Consider the following 18,198-nt stretch of genomic DNA (forward strand, 5'->3'; position numbering starts at 1 on the left):
GGATATCCGTATCCTCACCTCTAGGATTTCTGCTGTTGCTGCTTGTCGCACCTTATGGTTGCGATCTTGGAAAGCGGACACTGATTCCAAAAAGGGCTTAGAAGGTTTGCCTTTTAATGGAGAAGTCCTATTTGGTCCGGATCTGGACAAAATTGTAGCTACGCTGGCATCAGCCAAATCTGCATGTCTCCCGTCTGCTACGGTCCCTTCAAGTTCTGGTACGTCGTCCTTTCGGCCTTACAGGGCCCAGGGTAGGCCTAAAGCACAGTCTTTTCCCCGACAGGCTGGGCCCAAGAAATCGGCCAAGCCCAGGAAACAGACCTGGAGTACCAGACGTCCAGCCCCTAAGTCAGATGACAAGCCTGCGGAACAAAGCTTTGGAACTGCGGAAGGTTTTGCACACTATGCTCCAGGCTGGAGTTATAGTGCCTGTTCCTTTCTCCCGGAGGGGCCAGGGTTTCTATTCCAATCTGTTTTTGGTGCAGAAACTCAATGGGTCTTACCGTCCAATACTCAACCTCAAGGCCCTCAACAAGTCCTTGAGGGTGCCTCGGTTCCTTCTATGCCATCTGGACCTGATGATTGCAGTGCTGCAGCGTCACGGCTGGTTGATAAACTGGCAAAAGTTCACCCTGACCCCGTCTTAGAGGATCCTGCACCTCGGGGCCTTGTTGGACTCCAGGCAGCAGCGGATCTTTGTGACAGAGGAAAAGATCTCTGCTTTGCAGTTGAGGGTGTGCAGTTGTCTGCAGTGTCGCTGAGTGTCTGTGCACTCGGCGATGCGGTTGCTGGGCTCCATTCTTCCGCGGGTAATCTGGAAATTCAAACAGGAAGGAGGTATGCTCCTGATAGCTCCCGAGTGGCTCAGGCGGCACTGGTTCTCGTACCTCCAGAGTATGTCAGTTGACGTTCCTCTGCGGTTACCACTGCGGCTGGACCTGCTGTCACAGGGTCCTTGTCTTCACCCGGACCTGACTCGGCTGTCTTTGACGGCGTGGCTGTTGAGACGGCCATGTTAAGGTCCAGGGGGTTTTCCGGCTCTGTGGTGCAAACCATGCTAAGAGCTCGGAAGCCATCCTCTGCAAGAATATACCATCGTGTGTGGCATACGTTCTTCCAGTGGTGTCAACCTAGAGGTTATGCCCCTCGGGAGTTCTGCCTCTCTAGAGTGTTGGCTTTCCTACAGGCTGGCCTAGACAATAGGCTTCGCCTTGCTTCCCTGAAGGTGCAAGTGTCTGCCCTGTCAGTCTGGTTCCATTGTAGGATTGCTGCGCTCCCTGATGTGCGCACCTTTATGCAAGGTGTTCTTCGCATTCAGCCATCTTTTGTTCCACTGGTGGCTCCTTGGGATTTGGCTGTGGTCCTGAGAGCTCTCCAGGGACCGCCGTTCGAACCACTGGCCTCAGTGGACCTTAATTGGCTTACAGCTAAAACAATATCCTTCTGGCCATTGCTACGGCCAGACGTGTTTCTGACTTAGGGGCTCTCTCCTGTAGACCCCCATTTCTGATTTTTCATAGGAACAGGGCGGTGCTGCGCACTCGTCCTGGATTCCTTCCTAAAGTGGTTTCAAGTTTCCACATCAACGAGGACATCGTTGTGCCGGCTTTTAATTCACCTGATCTTTCAGTGGGTGAGGCCACTTTGGATGTTGTGCGGGTCTTAAGGATTTATGTTGACCGCACTTCTTCTTTTAGGAATTGGGACGCCTTGTTTGTCCTCTATGGCTTCCGTAAAAAAGGTTGGCCTGCTTCAAAGCAAACTTTGGCAGGTTGGATTCGTATGGCAAATTCAGAAGCTTATCTTCGTGAAGGCCTTCCGGTTCCATCCTCTGTGAGGGCTCATTCCACTAGGTCTGTGGGTCCTTCGTGGGCAGCTCGACGTGGTGCCTCTGCAGTCCAGATCTGCAAGGCTGCCACGTGGTCCTCTGTTCATACCTTTGTGAGGTATTACGCTTTTGACACCTTTGCCTCTCAGGATGCTTTCTTCCGGCGGCGGATTCTCCTTTCAGCACAGGAGCGTCCCCTCCCTTAAAGGATACTGCTTTGGGACATCCCCAAGGTATCCTGTGGATACCCTATGGACCCCGATGTAGAAAATATGAGATATGGTAAGAACTTACCTTTGTTATCTCTATTTCTACGAAGTCCATAGGGTTCCACAGGACTCCCACCCTGTCGCACCTGTGGTGCAGATGGGCTTTACTCTGGTCACCGGTTTTTCCGTCTCTTTCTGGTGAGAATGTGATTCTTGTGTGTGTCCAGATCTTTCTTCTCTCTCTTCCTTCTCCTCCGGCCTAGGGCTTGGCACGTAACTGAAATGCCTTGGCTCGGGGGTGGGGTATAGGAGGGGGACCCTGATGCATCCTGGGAGGCTGAAAAGTTAACTCTATGGTGCCCGATGCCTGACATCATCACCTATACCCCAAGGTATCCTGTGGAACCCTATGGACTTATATTTTCTTCATTTATACTGTATCGTATCAGCTTGTGATCATAAGGTGACTCTACCATATTTGCCAGTTAGAGCAGAGCCCAAACTGTGCGAGCTTCCAATTCCCCCTAGTAGTGAAGCAGATATTCTAATGACTATTATATTTAATATATTAAACAATTGCGAAGGTGAATTTCTGTTAACCCAATAAATAGAATTCCTTTTTCTGCTGTAAATTACAGGAAGCATTATAAACACACAGATAAATAACGTATAAGAAAGATTGCACACAAAATGTTCCATTCTTACAGATAATCCATAATATATAAAACTGCATCACAGATGGTATTAACACACAAGCCTATTGTTTCCTTACTGTGTGTATAGCTGTGTGTTAGCTCAGTATTCTCATGTGGGGCAGCTGTATCCTAATGTAATCTAGCAATGATTTCTTATAGATCCTATAACATTCTAGCACCGTTTCATTATCACATAACTGCTGGTGACTGGTCCCATCTTTGTCAGTAATATCTCCAAAATACAGCCAGCATTACCCCCATAACACTATGGGCCATATTCAATTTGAGCTGAAAAGTCTGTTATGGCTGCCCATATGACGTCATTTTCGCCTGTTTCAATTATCCCCATATTCAATTTCAAAAGTCTTTGTTAAAAAACGGGTATAAGTTTTCACCATGTAATAATACATCACGAAAAAAAAGTGCAGAATTGGGGTTTAGGGGTGCAGGCTTAAAAAAAATTAGCCTGCAGCCCTGGAAGTGTCCCCTAAAAGTATTGTCAAAATTTATTTATTTTTTTTTTTTTAAAAGTCCTCAGGACACCCCAAAAAATTCGATTTTCCGTAAATTCCCAGGACTTTTCCATACTTACCTTTCCATCGGGTCCCGTTTTCGCTGGATCCAAATTGAATACGGAGGCACGTGCCGATACTTTATCCCTGGAAAAACCTCTGATGATGGTGAAAAGTCCAAGCTCGGTCTTTTCGCCTTAAATTGAATCTAGGCCTAAATCTGTTTCCATTGTGGGAAAAAGAGGGGAAGAGATGCATGCTAATGACTGCCCATATGCCGCCATGTGGTCAGTACATATGCTCTACAATCTCTAAATTAGGGAGTACCCCTGGGATTGTTTGTTTTAGGGCTAATATTTACTATATGTATACATTTTCCTAATATTAGTAATAAGCATGTTAATGGTTCATTGTTTGTAATGTCACCATAGCCACTTTTGGATTTCCTACCTTTCTGGTACACTCTCCTATTTCAAGGCAGGGTTCCCCCAGGTGTGTTTTGGTTAATATGTGGGAAAAGGGCACAAAGTGCCCCTCTCCGTCTAAGGGCGATGCGTGGTGTTTACCAGACAATAGCTACTAAGGGGGCCACGTATTTTGAAAGAGGGGAGCACTCCCCGCTTTTATATAGGTGTTCTCCCACATTTGCAAGTGTATTTATGGGCATGACCGGGCACGAAGTGCCTTACCACATATATACGGAAAAGATATGTTTTATGTACCGCAGGGTAATATTGGGGCTGATTCAGAGCACATCTCCGATTCTAAGTGGTCTGTGCAAGTGCAGTACGGGTCTGCGATCCTGCACGCAGGCTACAGCAGCAGACTGTCAATCACTGACTGTTTCTGGACGGGGAGGGGGCAGCCTCTGTTTCAGAAGACGGTGGTGTCTCCAGCGCTGCGATCAATGGCTTGAGTAACCCGATGGTTGAGAATCAGGCAGATGATCCGATCCTGCATCCATGGTGCAGCTCAGGTCAGTAAAGCATGCTGGAGGTGTGACACCTCCTGTAGTATTACCATAATAGTGCTATCGCAGCTGCTACCATGGCAATACCACCTGAGGCTGAATCACCTCCATTGTCCAGTAATCACCAGACAATAATTAGTAGGGGGCCACATCATATGAAAATGGGGATTCACCTCTTCCAAACATGGGTACCCCTGATATTATTGATGCCAGGATATGGGAGACCTTCTCCGTCCCTGTACTCCATGATTTTTCTGTAGTGAAGTCCCACTAGTCATCTGCTGTTTTAGTGTGTTGTACATGTGGTTGAGTAGTGGGACTCGACGTCTGCAGTGAAGGGTTTAATAAATGCATAAAAAAATCTTTTTAATAGCAATAAATGCAATGCAGGTATATGGCCTTGGGATGCTCTACATCGCCACTGGGATGCATTTCTATTTTACAATTTTGGCTTTACCTCCAGTTGATTTGTATACACTCATTAATTAAATTTAAATCCCTCCAAATTAGTCACATTTTATAAAGCGGTGAATGGCTTATTTATACTATAATCATGCAAGGACCCGATCTCCTATTTATTATAAAATGTAATAAATGTGACTTATTGCTCGATGAATAACTGAGTATTCTTATACATGCTAGTGATCTCTGGTTTACATATTTCTACTTCAGGGTCCATAGGGTATCCACAGGATACCTTGGGGTATAGGTGTGACGTCAGTCGCAGGGCACCAAAGAGTTAAGCTTTCAGCCTCCCAGGATGCACTAGGTCCCCCTCCTATACCCCGCCCCCGGGCCAAGGCACCTCAGTTTAGTTTGGTGCCCGGCCGGAGTCGGGTGCACCTGTTGGAGTGGGGGCTAGAAGAGCCCCTGAAGCTTTTTCTTCATGCAGCTGTGGCTGCACATCTGGATGAACAGCATGGACAGTCAGTCCTGACGTCCATGCTGTCTTCCCTACACCCCGCCGGTACCAGAACGCCGGTACTGATCCGGGGATGCTGGTGGGCGTCTGGGGTCACAGCTAGCGGTGACCCCAGATGCTCCGGACCATGGCCGGATTCAAGGGGGACAGAGGTAAGCAGCGGGGTCCCGCGGTGGGTCCCCGCTGATCACATGGTCCTAAGTCCCCAGGCAGGGGGCTCCCTGGGGACTGGCTGCAGCGTGGAGCCAGGCGACCAACCTGCGCTTCCACTACCCCCTGGGACAGCGGACCGCAGCAGAGCGGTAGCGCTGCGGCGTCCCAGGGGTTAAATGCATGCCAGGGGAGCGCGCCTTCCCTGTCTCACAGCCGGCGCCTCCCCCGCTGCACACAGCCCTCTCTGCACTGTGCTGACTGGTCCTGTGTCAGCGCTCCTCCCCCAGGCCAGCTTCTCTCTGCTCCTCGGCGGCCATCTTCTCTGCAACGCATGGTGAACGCTGCTGGAAGTCTGGAAGGAAGCATCGTGGTCTGGGTCCCCCCGCATACCTCTCCTCCGCTGTGGCTCAGGTCTGTGTATGCAGCGCTGTGTCCTACCAGGCCCTGTGTCTGTGTAGTTGAGTGATCAGCGCTGTTAGTGCAGGAATTGTTATTTCTCTGCATTGTATGTGACTGTGCTAGCGCTGCCTGTAACTTTTCTTCTCTAAACTGTCAGCTTTATTACTGTCCCTGTTCTTTCTGCTAAAGCCCTTGCGGTGCGGTGCTGCAGGGTGGTCTCTCGCCTATTTAATACTTAATTGGTGAGAGAGGTCACATACGTGGTGCCATCATGTCTGAAAGTGATTTTCCCCTCCGGCTACAGTGTACCACGTGCAAAGTACCGTTAGCGGAGGGGGAGGGTAGCGCGGAGGGCCTTTGCCGGCAGTGTTTGTCCATGGCGCGGCCTATTACGGTTACAGCACCGGTACAGGAGCCGCCCTGGGCTTGTTTCGCTCAGGCGTTAACAGCTTTAGTGGGCCAGTTAGCTCCGCAGCCCGCGTTTACTCCGATGGGTTTGTCCCAGCAGTCTGTGGTGTCGTCACCCATGCAGGGGTTCCCACGACAATTGGTGGTACCCCACAGTCTCCCTATTTCCCCGCTCCCGGGTTCTCAGGAGCCAGCGTGGGTTAACTCCCTGATGAGTTCTGTACAGCACTTGTCGGATGTGTTGCAAGGGGAGTCTGTGATGCGGCCTCATAAAAGGCCGGTGGCGTCTCTATCCGCTCCTTATGAGGATGACGAAGGGACGTCTGATGATGGGGAGATTCTGGATCCTTACGATCAGGAACCTCTCCATACTAAGGACGCTGATGCTAAGTCCAAAGTATATATTCCTGGACTTATTCGGGTGGTCCGCACAGCCTTGGTGATTGAGGACGAAGTTCCCCCAGCGGCTAAATCTAAGTATGCCTTTTTCAAAGATGTGAAGGGCGATGCCACAGTCTTTCCTCTTTCGGGTCAGTTGGTGGACCATTTAGAGGAGGCGTGGAAACAACCTGGCAAAAGATACCAGCCGCAGAGACGCCTGGCGGTGGCTTATCCGTTCGCGGATAATTATTTTGCTAAGTGTGAATCCCCTCCACAGGTGGATTCTCACGTGACCCGTCTTGTCCGTAGTGCCACATTGCCGATGCCATCCATGTCCTCCCTTAAGGATGCTACGGACCGCAAGGTAGAAATCTGCCTGAAGTCCGCTTATTCCCTTGCAGGGGGGGCAGCACGGCCGGCTATGGCCATTTGCTTGGTTGCCAGAGCGATGGAGCGCTGGGCGGATTCATTAGAGGCTTCTATTGAATCCGACTGTCCGGCCGAACAGGCGGAGTTGATTGGCAATCTCCGTGATTCGGCCACCTACATCAACGAGGCGGCTCTAGACATTAGTACTCTGGTGTCTAGAATTTCTTCAGCAGCGGTAGCTGCTCGTCGCACCTTGTGGCTGCGATCCTGGAAGGCGGACGCAGATCCAAGAAAGGTCTGGAAGCGTTGCCGTTTACCGGAGAAGTTCTCTTCGGTCCGGATCTGGATAAGATTGTGGCCACGCTGGCGGCAGCCAAATCTGCTTGTCTCCCGTCGGCCGCTGCTCCTTCTGGTTCTGGACCATCGTCCTTTCGGTCATCTAGGGCCCAGGGCAGGCCCAAACCACAGTCGTTTCCTCGACAGGCTGGCCCTAAGAAATCGGCCAAGCCCTGGAAACAGGCATGGAGTACCAGACGTCCGGCCCCCAAGCCAGATGACAAGCCTGCGGCCTGACGGTCCGGGTCTCCCCTTGGGGGATCCCAGGGTGGGAGGCCGCCTGCTGCAGTTCTCCCGGTGTTGGTCGTTCACTACGACAGACACTTGGGTTCTGGAGGTGGTCTCTCACGGGTACGCCCTCTCCTTCCGGCACAGACCCCCGGCTCGATTCTTCACCACGGGTCTACCATCAGACCGGAACAAGGCTACGGAGCTGCGGAAGGTATTGCACACTATGCTCCAGGCTGGAGTTATAGTGCCTGTTCCATTCTCCCAGAGGGGCCAGGGTTTCTATTCAAATCTATTTTTGGTACAGAAACCCAATGGGTCATATCGTCCGATTCTCAACCTCAAAGCACTCAACAAGTCTTTGCGGGTCCCGAAGTTTCGGATGGAGACCCTACGGTCCATCATTCTGGCGCTGGAACCTGGGGACTACATGGTGTCATTGGACATACAGGACGCTATGGCGGTCATGGCGGCTTCTCTGCGGCTGCAAGGAGTCCGCATGTTGCCGTACTTGGACGACCTGTTATTGGTGGCAGGATCTCCAGAGCTCCTGTTACACCACTTGGACCTGACCATTGCACTGCTGCAACGGCACGGCTGGCTAATCAACTGGCAGAAGTCCACTCTAATCCCGTCTCGGAGGATTCTGCATCTTGGAGCCTTATTGGACTCGGGACAGCAAAGGATCTTCGTGACGGAGGACAAGATCTCTGCTTTACAGTCAAGGGTGCGCAGTTGTCTGCACAGCCGCCGGGTGTCCTTACACTCGGCGATGAGGTTACTGGGCTCCATGGTGTCGGTGTTCGACATGGTGGAATACGCCCAGTTTCACTCCAGACCTCTGCAGCACCTGATCCTGTCCAAGTGGAACGGGCTGCCTCAGTCTCTGAAGTTCCAGACGATTGTGCTCACCCCGGAGGTTCGCCTGTCCCTTGCGTGGTGGTTAAAGACGACCCACCTCAACAAGGGACGTCCGTTCTGGGTTCCAAATTGGGTCCTGTTGACAACGGACGCCAGTCTCGGGGCTGGGGAGCAGTTTCGGGTCCACACTTGTTCCAGGGCAGGTGGACGCCGACAGAAGCGGAGCTTCCAATAAATATCTTGGAACTCCCAATAAATATCTTGGAACTCCGTGCGGTCTTCAATGCTCTCCTGCAGGCACAGCGGTTTCTCCAGGGTCACCCGGTGCAGGTCCAGTCGGACAATGCTACCACCGTGGCCTACATAAACAGGCAAGGAGGAACTCGCAGTCGGGCGGCTCTCGTAGAGGTCTCTCGGATCCTGGTTTGGGCGGAGCGCAATCTTCCGGCCATATCAGCGGTCTTCATCCCGGGAGTGCTAAATTGGGAGGCGGACTTTCTAAGTCGCCAGGACGTTCATCCAGGGGAATGGTCCCTGCACCCGGACGTTTTTCAACTACTGGTGGACAGGTGGGGTCTTCCAGAAATCGACCTCATGGCGTCCCGGCACAACAACAAGTTGCCGGTGTACGGGTCTCGCACAAGAGACGAAGGGGCGTCTCTGGTGGATGCTCTGTCCGTCCGGTGGTCGTTCAGGTTCGCATACCTGTTCCCTCCGGTCTCCCTTCTTCCACGGGTAATCCGGAAATTCAAACAGGAAGGAGGGACGCTCCTGTTGATAGCTCCCGCGTGGCCCAGACGGCACTGGTTCTCAGACCTTCAGGGTCTGTCCGTGGACAGTCCTCTGCGGTTGCCGCTACGACCGGACCTTCTGTCTCAGGGTCCTTGTCTTCACCCGGACCTGACTCGGCTGTCTTTGGCGGCGTGGCTGTTGAGACGGCCATGCTGAGGTCCTGGGGGTTTTCCAGCTCTGTGGTGCGTACCATGTTACGAGCTCGGAAACCGTCTTCCGCAAGGATATACCATCGCGTGTGGCATACGTTCTTCCAGTGGTGTCGACCGAGAGGTTATGCACCGCGGGAGTTTCGTCTGTCTCGGATTCTCGCCTTCCTGCAAGCGGGACTAGATCATGGGCTTCGCCTTGCTTCTTTGAAGGTACAGGTTTCGGCCCTATCTGTCTGGTTTCACCGTAGGATTGCTACAATCCCGGATGTGCGCACCTTTATGCAAGGTGTTCTCCGTATTCAGCCGCCCTTTGTTCCACCTGTGGCGCCTTGGGATTTGGCTGTGGTCCTGAGGGCTCTCCAAGGACCGCCGTTTGAACCACTGGGCTCAGTGGATATTAAATGGCTAACAGCTAAGACTGTTTTCCTTCTGGCCGTTGCTTCAGCCAGACGTGTTTCTGAGTTAGGGGCTCTTTCTTGTAGACCCCCTTTCTTGGTTTTTCATGGGAACAGGGCAGTGCTCCGCACTCGGCCCGAGTTTCTTCCCAAAGTTGTTTCCCAGTTTCATGTTAACGAGGAAATAGTTGTTCCGGCCTTTAACTCACCGGGTCTTTCCGTGGGTGAGGCCTCTTTGGATGTTGTGCGGGCCTTAAGGACTTATGTTGACCGCACTTCTTTGTTTAGGAAGTCGGACGCTTTGTTGTCCTCTATGGCTTCTGTAAAAAGGGTTGGCCTGCTTCAAAGCAAACTTTGGCAGCCTGGATCCGTATGGCTATTTCTGAAGCTTATCTTCATGAAGGCCTACCGGTCCCTCCTTCTCCGAAGGCTCATTCCACTAGGTCTGTGGGTCCTTCGTGGGCAGCTCGACGTGGTGCCTCGGCAGTTCAGATCTGCAAGGCTGCTACGTGGTCTTCTGTCCATACCTTCGTGAGGTATTACAGGTTTGACACCTTCGCCTCTCAGGATGCTTCCTTCGGGCGGCGGATTCTCCTTTCTGCACAGGAGCGTCCCCACCCTTAAAGGATACTGCTTTGGGACATCCCCAAGGTATCCTGTGGATACCCTATGGACCCTGAAGTAGAAAATATGAGATATGGTAAGAACTTACCCTTGTTATCTCTATTTCTACGAAGTCCATAGGGTTCCACAGGACTCCCGCCCTGTCGCACCTGTGCTGCAGATGGGCTTTGCTCTGGTCACCGGTTTTCCGTCTCCCTCTGGTGAGAATGTGATTCTTGTATGTGTCCAGATCTTTGTTCTCTCTCTTCCTTCTCCTCCTCCGGCCTATGGCTTGGTAACTAACTGAGGTGCCTTGGCCCGGGGGCGGGGTATAGGAGGGGGACCTAGTGCATCCTGGGAGGCTGAAAGCTTAACTCTTTGGTGCCCTGCGACTGACGTCACACCTATACCCCAAGGTATCCTGTGGAACCCTATGAACTTCGTAGAAATAGAGATAACAAGGGTAAGTTCTTACCATATCTCATATTATTTACCTATTACTCTGCGCCAATATTTTTGGAACATATTTCTCCATTGTGGTTTTTTTTTTTTTTTTTATAATTTCAATGTAAATATATTTTGCACTGCAGTGTTTTATACTTTACAATGGCAATGTTTTTCAGATTTTCTTTTTAAATTTCTGGTTATTGGAAACGCTGGTACTGGAAAATCCTGTCTGCTACATCAGTTTATTGAGAAAAAATGTAAGTTATTTAAATATTAGCTAAATAATCATTTTATGTGAATCATGGACTCATGTCTTCCTCCTGGACATAACTCTGCATGCAGGCGTATACATGTTCATGTCCCTTTTTTTTTTTTCACATTCTATTCTTTAATTTGTGTTTAATATGAGTGATTGATGGACAAAGCTAAAACATGTAAGGTGTGTCTGCCTTGTGACATCTGTCCCAACATTCCTGCTCCTCTCCTTTATATGTATACAATATTTAACAGTATTATATGTTAGTGCTCTATCTTTATTCTGTATACAATACTTGCATAGCCATAGACTGTAAGGCAGCATAATCAGGATGCAGTCATTTATTTAGTTGCTATTGGTTTTCTTTACCTGAAATAAGTGTGAATGCTAAAGCAAACTCTAGTTATGTGTGGAATGTCCAAGTTTACCCATGCTTTTACCCATGCTTTTACCCATGCTTTTACCCATGCTTTTACCCATGCTTTTACCCATGCTTTTAGTCTTTTAGCTACAATTTTATTACTTTTGTTATGTATCAGAGTTTCGTTTTTTTCAGTTAAAGATGACTGTAATCACACAATAGGGGTGGAATTTGGCTCTAAGATTATAAACGTTGGGGGTAAATATGTGAAGTTACAGATCTGGGACACAGCAGGACAAGAGAGATTCAGGTATGATGCTTGTGTTACCAATTATTTATTTTGAAAGTGTTTCCAGGTTGTTCTGCAGTATATTTACCCAAAAGCACAGCAAGAAAGGCAACTATTAGATTGTAAAGGAAATCTTCAGTCAAGTTTATGATTTATTCAGCATGCAGTGTTCATGGTCCGTAGAGTAATTCACTGTACATTGTAAAAAACATATATCTTAGAACAATATCCTTACAGGTGTATAAATCCCAACCCCTCCCCCCCCTGCCATGTCAATAGGTCCCCATTGTAATATTACCCGTTCCCAGCATGCTCCCTCTTCCATTACTCACCCAAGTGTCAGTGATACCTTTTATTGAATTAACTCCACACTTTTTGTATATAGATCCCCTCCAGTGTGCTTACGTTTTCCCCCCTTGTCATTAACCGCTTCCCCCTCATGCTGAGAGCAGCTGCATTATGTAATAACCCATGTGCTGGGTATAATTCAGGGCACTGGTATAATTGTATACCTTGATAATATGGTGAGATATCTGAGCTAGCTGTATCTCAAGTACATGAAGAATACAAATATCATGGGATAAGTATAAGCTTCTTGTCTACATTGTGGTTGGGAGGTGTGGGGCTGTAGTGCCACAAATCACATCAATGCAGCACTGCCCCCTCATTGTTATGATTGTAATTGACATCATAAGTATTTAGCAGTATTTGGGAAGCTGGTGTACTCTATTTGGAGTCTGGGAGAGCTCCCCAAAATTCATGAGTCTCCCAAACATTCCAGGAGAGTAAGTTCCTAATATTAGGAACATCCTTTTTAGTGTCATCTAATCGTTAATAATTCTGATCAGCCAATAAAGTGTTTTGTTATTCCTGCAGTAATTAAAAGAAATATGTTTCAGAACTAGTTTAATAGCCAATGTAAATATCCATGGCATACAGATGGTATCTCCAATGAGAGAGATTTATCAGTTTGTGTGTTAAAAAATGTGATTTCATTAACCCATTATGTTGTAGGTTAGAAGAAAATGTAAGTTGAATTTGGATGTTTGGCACAAAGGACTATGCTTTCCAAATAGCTGGCCCCATCCTCTGATCTTTCTAAGATATATCTACTTTAAAAAATGTTTCTCTCTGCTACACTTAGAGGATTGGTGATATTTTGATTAATGCTTCTAACTGCGTGCGGATAAACATCTGAGCTCATATATAACCTAATCACATGGGCTAAGAGAAAAGCAAGACTCCTATATAACCTAACATCTAAATTAGAAGCAACTGTCCCTCCTGTGTGACAACTGATAACGTAATTGGAATACTGTGCACATTTATGTCCCAGCTTGCTGCTTTAATTCCTTTGCCAACTTTGTGCAGAGTTGTGCTTTGTACAAATGGGATGAGATGGTCTATTCTTTGCACTTACATTTGCACAGTGCACTATATAAGGCTTGTTAATCAGCAGAAGAAATGGACCTGTAATTATGCAGCATGATGAATATCTACCCTATCACCACCAGAGATTAATACAATGTGGAAATATGTTATTTGTGCTTGTATTTTATTTGTTTTTTTTGGCTTGCAATCAAGTGTTCTCTATTTACATATAAAGTATACCAGATTTGGAGCACTATTCATCAGTGCTTACATTGTTGTCGTTGTTTTTAGTAGAGATCTTTTAATTCCACGCAGCAATATGTTGTATAGTTATGACAGGAGTTTAATGCTCATTAAACATTTAGAAAACCGCTTTAATTAAGTGGACTGTTTGCTATTTAATAGATTTTTTCAAAATTGTAATTTATTTATTTTTTTATTCTGCACATATATACGTGTGTGCAGATGTGTCCTCATACACCTAGCCTCAAAACACCATGCGGCGCGAGATGCGGTGAGATGGAACTTCAGGTTGGCGTACTTGTTTCCTCCAGTCTCCCACCTTTCAAGAGTCGTCAGAAAGCTCAAACAGGAGGGCGGCAGGATGATACTAATAGCTCCTGCCTCGCCCAGGAGGCAGTGGTTCTCTGATCTAACACGTCTATCTATAGACAGTCCGTTTCCACTGCCTCTACGGCAGGATCTGCTAATACAGGGTCCTTGTCTTTACCAGGATTTACCTCAGCTGGCTTTGACCTAGTCAGTCTTGAAGGCCAGTGGTTTCTCTGCTTCTGTGATTCAGACGATGCTGAGAGCAAGGAAGCCGGCTTCTGCTCTCATTTATCACAGAATTTGGCATTAATTTTTTCTTTCAGGGGACTGCAACCTCCATTTCTCCCACTGGTGGCACCGTGGGATTTGTCTTTGGTTCTCAGGTCTCTCTAGACGCATCCCTTTGATCCCTTGGATAAGGTGCACTTAAGATGGCTAACAGCGAAGACGCTTTTTCTCCTCGCCATCTCTTCAGCTCGCAGAGTTTCTGACTTGGCAACACTGTCATGTCGCTCCTCATATCTGATTTTTCATCAAGATAGAGCTGTCCTCCGTAACAAGGCGGGCCACCTCCCTAAGGCGATTTCCCGTTTTCACATTAATGAGGAAATTGTAGTCCCGGCCTTCAAGTCTTCAGACTTGTCTACAGGTGAAGCTTCCTTGGATGTGGTTTGAGCGCTTTGTATTTACGTAGATCGGACCAGTTCCATCAGGAAATCAGATTCTCTCTTTTGTGCTATATGGATTTCACAAGAGAGGTTGGCCAGCAAACCAACATACGTTGGCTTGCTGGCTTGTATGACAATTTCTCAAGTCTATACACTGATCTCCTTGTTCTTAACAAGGTGACCACACATTCCACTCGGTCGGTTGGACCATTGTGGGTGGAAAGACATGGCGCCTCGGCTGAACAGTTTTGCAAGGCAGCAACTTGGTCTTCCGTTAATACGTTTATCAAATTCTACTCATTTGATACTTTTGCCTCCCAGGATGCTTCCTTTGGGCGGCGGATTCTCCTCTCTGCGCAGGAGCGTCCCCACCCGTAAACCGGAACTGGTTTAGGACGTGCCAAATACAGAATTATGGTATAACATACCTTTTGATAATTCCCTTTCTTATAGGTCCACAGGATACCCACCCTGACGAACCTGGCCTCATTTGGGATCTGTTCTTTAGGCTTTTATTCACAGATTCCCTCTTCGCATGTTGAGTGTTTCTTGTGCAATTTTTCTTCCTTCTCTACTCTTTCTTGCCGTAAGGCTTGGTTACAAACTGAATGCCTGTGGCTGGAGGCAGGGTATATAGTGAGAAGGAGGACCAGTGCATGCTGGGAGCTCCAAAGCTTTGCTGTTTGGTGCATTGGATGCAATCCAACTACATACCCCAAGGTAGATCCTGTGGACCCTATGGAACTCGATGAAAAGGAATTATCAAAGGTATGTTATACCATAATTCTGTATTTTTCCTCCAAAATTGTGTCTTAGTTGCAATTTGACTACGACGCACCACAAGACTGCACTGATATGCAACACTGTATCAGTGTGTAACTTAGTCTGTAAATGAAGCACAACTTGGTGTGGGAAAAAAGCTGCAGCTGCTGCATCGTAGCACTTCGTAAACAGATTCAGTCGCACACACATATATATATATATATATATATATATATATATAATAAGTGATGCATATCAGATTAATCTGTGCACCTTAGTCGCATCGCATTGCGACTAAGACATTTTCAGCTGAACAAGATGCAAAAAAAAAAGTCTGGCGCACCTAGAGAGGCTATTTGCTGAGACTTGAGCAACAGTGTATGAGGACACACCTGTATGTACAGCTTTAGTTTGTCATCCCTTCTAACTGTGAAAAATCCAAATAAACGGTATATTATTGTTTATTTCCCAGGTCTGTTACGAGAAGCTACTATAGAGGTGCTGCTGGTGCATTACTTGTTTATGATATCACCAGGTAAGTTGAAATCTAGAATCTTAACATTTTAAACCTCGATAATACACAGTGTTTTATTTAGGTATCCTGTATACAGAACATACTTTACAAGCCTTAAAGCTACATTACAGAGCCTATTAACTAAATTTTACCAGTCTTTTTCCACTCGTATGACTGCTCCATACAGTTGTTTATCCAAGGGCTTTCTGGTTCTCCTTATAGTCCTGGACGAAAGCTAGGGCTGTGTGATGATGCGGAGGAAGTGTGAGCATGTGATCAAATCAGTATCGAAAATTTCCATGACTGCACTTTGAGTGAGCCTCCCTTTTAACCTTACACCTCCCGCAAGAACTTAAGTTTTTTTTTTTATTGCTGCCACTTCTACATTAAATGTATATTTTATTGGTTCACCTTTCTAATACTGAGTTTGGGGACCCCCTCTCTGCCCCCTGCTCCTAGAACAGTCTGATATTTTGAGACGGATCCAACAAGGCTCTGGGACATTCCTCAGAGATTTTAGTCCGTGTTGGCATGATAACCTCTTTCAGTTGCTGCAGGTTTGTCGGCTGCACATTCATGCTGCATATTTCCTGTTCCACCACATCCCAAAGCCAGTGTTCTCCCAAGAAAATGTTGCCAGCCGGTTGGCATTAAGAAGTAGCCAGGTGGAGTCAGTGTAATCTGGCTGCACCCGTGTGGTATTAAGAAGTAGCTGGGTGAGGTCAGTGTAATCTAGTTGGACAAAGATATGTCAGTCTGGGTTTTATGTAGATCCGTCTCGGGACCCTTAGGTATGACGGATGTGCATAGGAAATGAGGTGGTTTGAATACTCATGGGTATGAACAGGTGCTAGGTACACTAGTGACAGTGTAGCAACCACAGACTTGTGATATTCATGGATGCTGGACTGGAACTGGAGTGAACAGTCCAGGTCCACTGGGCAACCCCTCGTCTAGTGACCCGTGAAAGCCAGTAAGACCAGAGATATACTCCAGGAACAAGTGTGACCTCCGGAACTCAGAACAGTATAATACTGGTAGATAGAAACTCAGAACTCAAGCCAAGAATCAGAGTCTTATGTAGTCACAGTGCAACGTGTGGAAGCTGCAACTCTGGTACTGCTATGATGCAAGGCACTGAAACTGAGAGTCAGGATTAGAAATACTGCTTACTGGACACCTCAGTGTACAGACTATATACAGCATACTGAACCCTAGCACTAGAACCAGCACCCTTCTCTGTACCAGCCCAAGACAATAACACAGCACAGAGAAACCAATACAGAGTCAGCACAATAGTACAACCTGATAACCTGGAAACCACTAAGCACAGAGTAACACAGTTTCTACTTCAGGGTCCATAGGGGGTCCACAGGGTTGACCTTGGGGTATAGCTGGATCTGGATCCATGGGCACCACGCAGTTAAAGCTTTTGCTGCTCCCAGGATGCACTGGGTCCATCCTCCTCTATACCCCGCCCCCGAGCCACAGGCATCTCAGTTTTAGTTGGTGCCCGGCCGGAGTCGGGTCACCCTTAGCGCAGGGAGGCTGCTTAGCAGCCCCTAAGCTTATTTTATTTTAAGCGTTTTCATTTATTTTATTTCTTTTTTTATTACTCTTCATAGCGGCAGCATCAGACTGCTACACCCCGCCAGCGCTGCAACGCCAGTACAGGTCTGGGGATTGCAGCGGGACCCCAGAGTCTGTACTAGCCGGACTCTGAAGTAATCCTTAGGCTGCTGCCGGTGACCCGTGTGTGCATGCAGCCTTCTGCCTCCGGTCTCTGGGGACAGACCGGAGGTGCTAGCAGTGGCGGCGGGCCTCCCTCTCCGAAGGAATACCCCGCGGGTCCACTAGACCTCCACGGATACATTGCGGCAGTGGTGGCTGGCATCCCGGGGGTTAATTGCTAGCCAGGGGAGGCAGCCTTTCCTGTCTAGTGGCTCCTCCCCTCAGCTCAGCGCGCCTTTCCGCTCGGGTCTGGCGACGCTGAGCTGTATTCCTCCTGCGGACACTCCTCCTCTGAGGTCTCCGGCGGCCATCTACTCTGGCAAATTGCAGATCTCTCAGGCAGCGTACGGACTGGTCCCCGTGTACCTTTCCCCTGTTAGGACAGCTTACACAGCACTACAGCCCTCCCAGACACTGCAGCCCTCCCAGACAAGTTGTTTGTAGTGACAAGGTGCAATGAGTATTAACTTTCTGCATTGTATGTGACTTTTGCTAGTGCTGACTGTTTGTGCTTTATTTCAAAATACAGTCTATACCTATCCCTTTCCTTCTCCTACAGCCCTGGCATGTGTGTGTGGGAAGGGCTTTTCTTGGATCTCACTTATATAAATTCATGTATTTTAGAGGTCGGTCACATACAGTTGTGTGCTACACGGTGCCATATCTGTGGGCTTGCGGGTGCGCCAAGAGTAAAACCCTGGGCTTCCCTGTTGTGTTGAGAGATAGATAGATATATATATATATCTATATATCTATCTATTATAATATAATTTATCATGTCTGATAAGGAAGTTGAGCTCTCTGCGGCTCCCACTCTGCTCTCCTGCAGACGCTGAGGTAAATATGGAGGATTTATCTCAGGATGGGCTGTGTGTGAGGTGCCGTCAGTTACCTGGTCCCTCTAACCGCCCAAATTCGTGACAGGATCCTCCTTGTGCTGTGTTTTCTTAGGTGCTGCTTCAATCGCTGACTGCCTGGCGGGTCCAACTGCTCTCCCCCATAGGGGGTTACCCCAAACAGCCACCCACCCTTCT

At 48.1% G+C, this 18,198-nt stretch overlaps 1 protein-coding gene across 1 annotated transcript in view; it reads left to right on the plus strand.

The window, feature by feature from the left end:
* The window catches only part of RAB4A (RAB4A, member RAS oncogene family), an 80,078-nt gene that overhangs the window by 22,291 nt on the left and 39,589 nt on the right, over window positions 1-18,198 (plus strand). Inside the window, exons 2-4 of the mRNA XM_088472508.1 lie at window positions 10,837-10,917; window positions 11,473-11,587; window positions 15,392-15,454. Coding sequence (XP_088328634.1) covers window positions 10,837-10,917; window positions 11,473-11,587; window positions 15,392-15,454 — 259 coding nt within the window. The remainder of the gene's footprint in view (window positions 1-10,836; window positions 10,918-11,472; window positions 11,588-15,391; window positions 15,455-18,198) is intronic.

Source organism: Taudactylus pleione, unplaced genomic scaffold, assembly GCF_031769625.1.
Source record: "Taudactylus pleione unplaced genomic scaffold, aTauple2 ptg000125l, whole genome shotgun sequence".
NCBI classification, from domain to species: domain Eukaryota; kingdom Metazoa; phylum Chordata; class Amphibia; order Anura; family Myobatrachidae; genus Taudactylus; species Taudactylus pleione.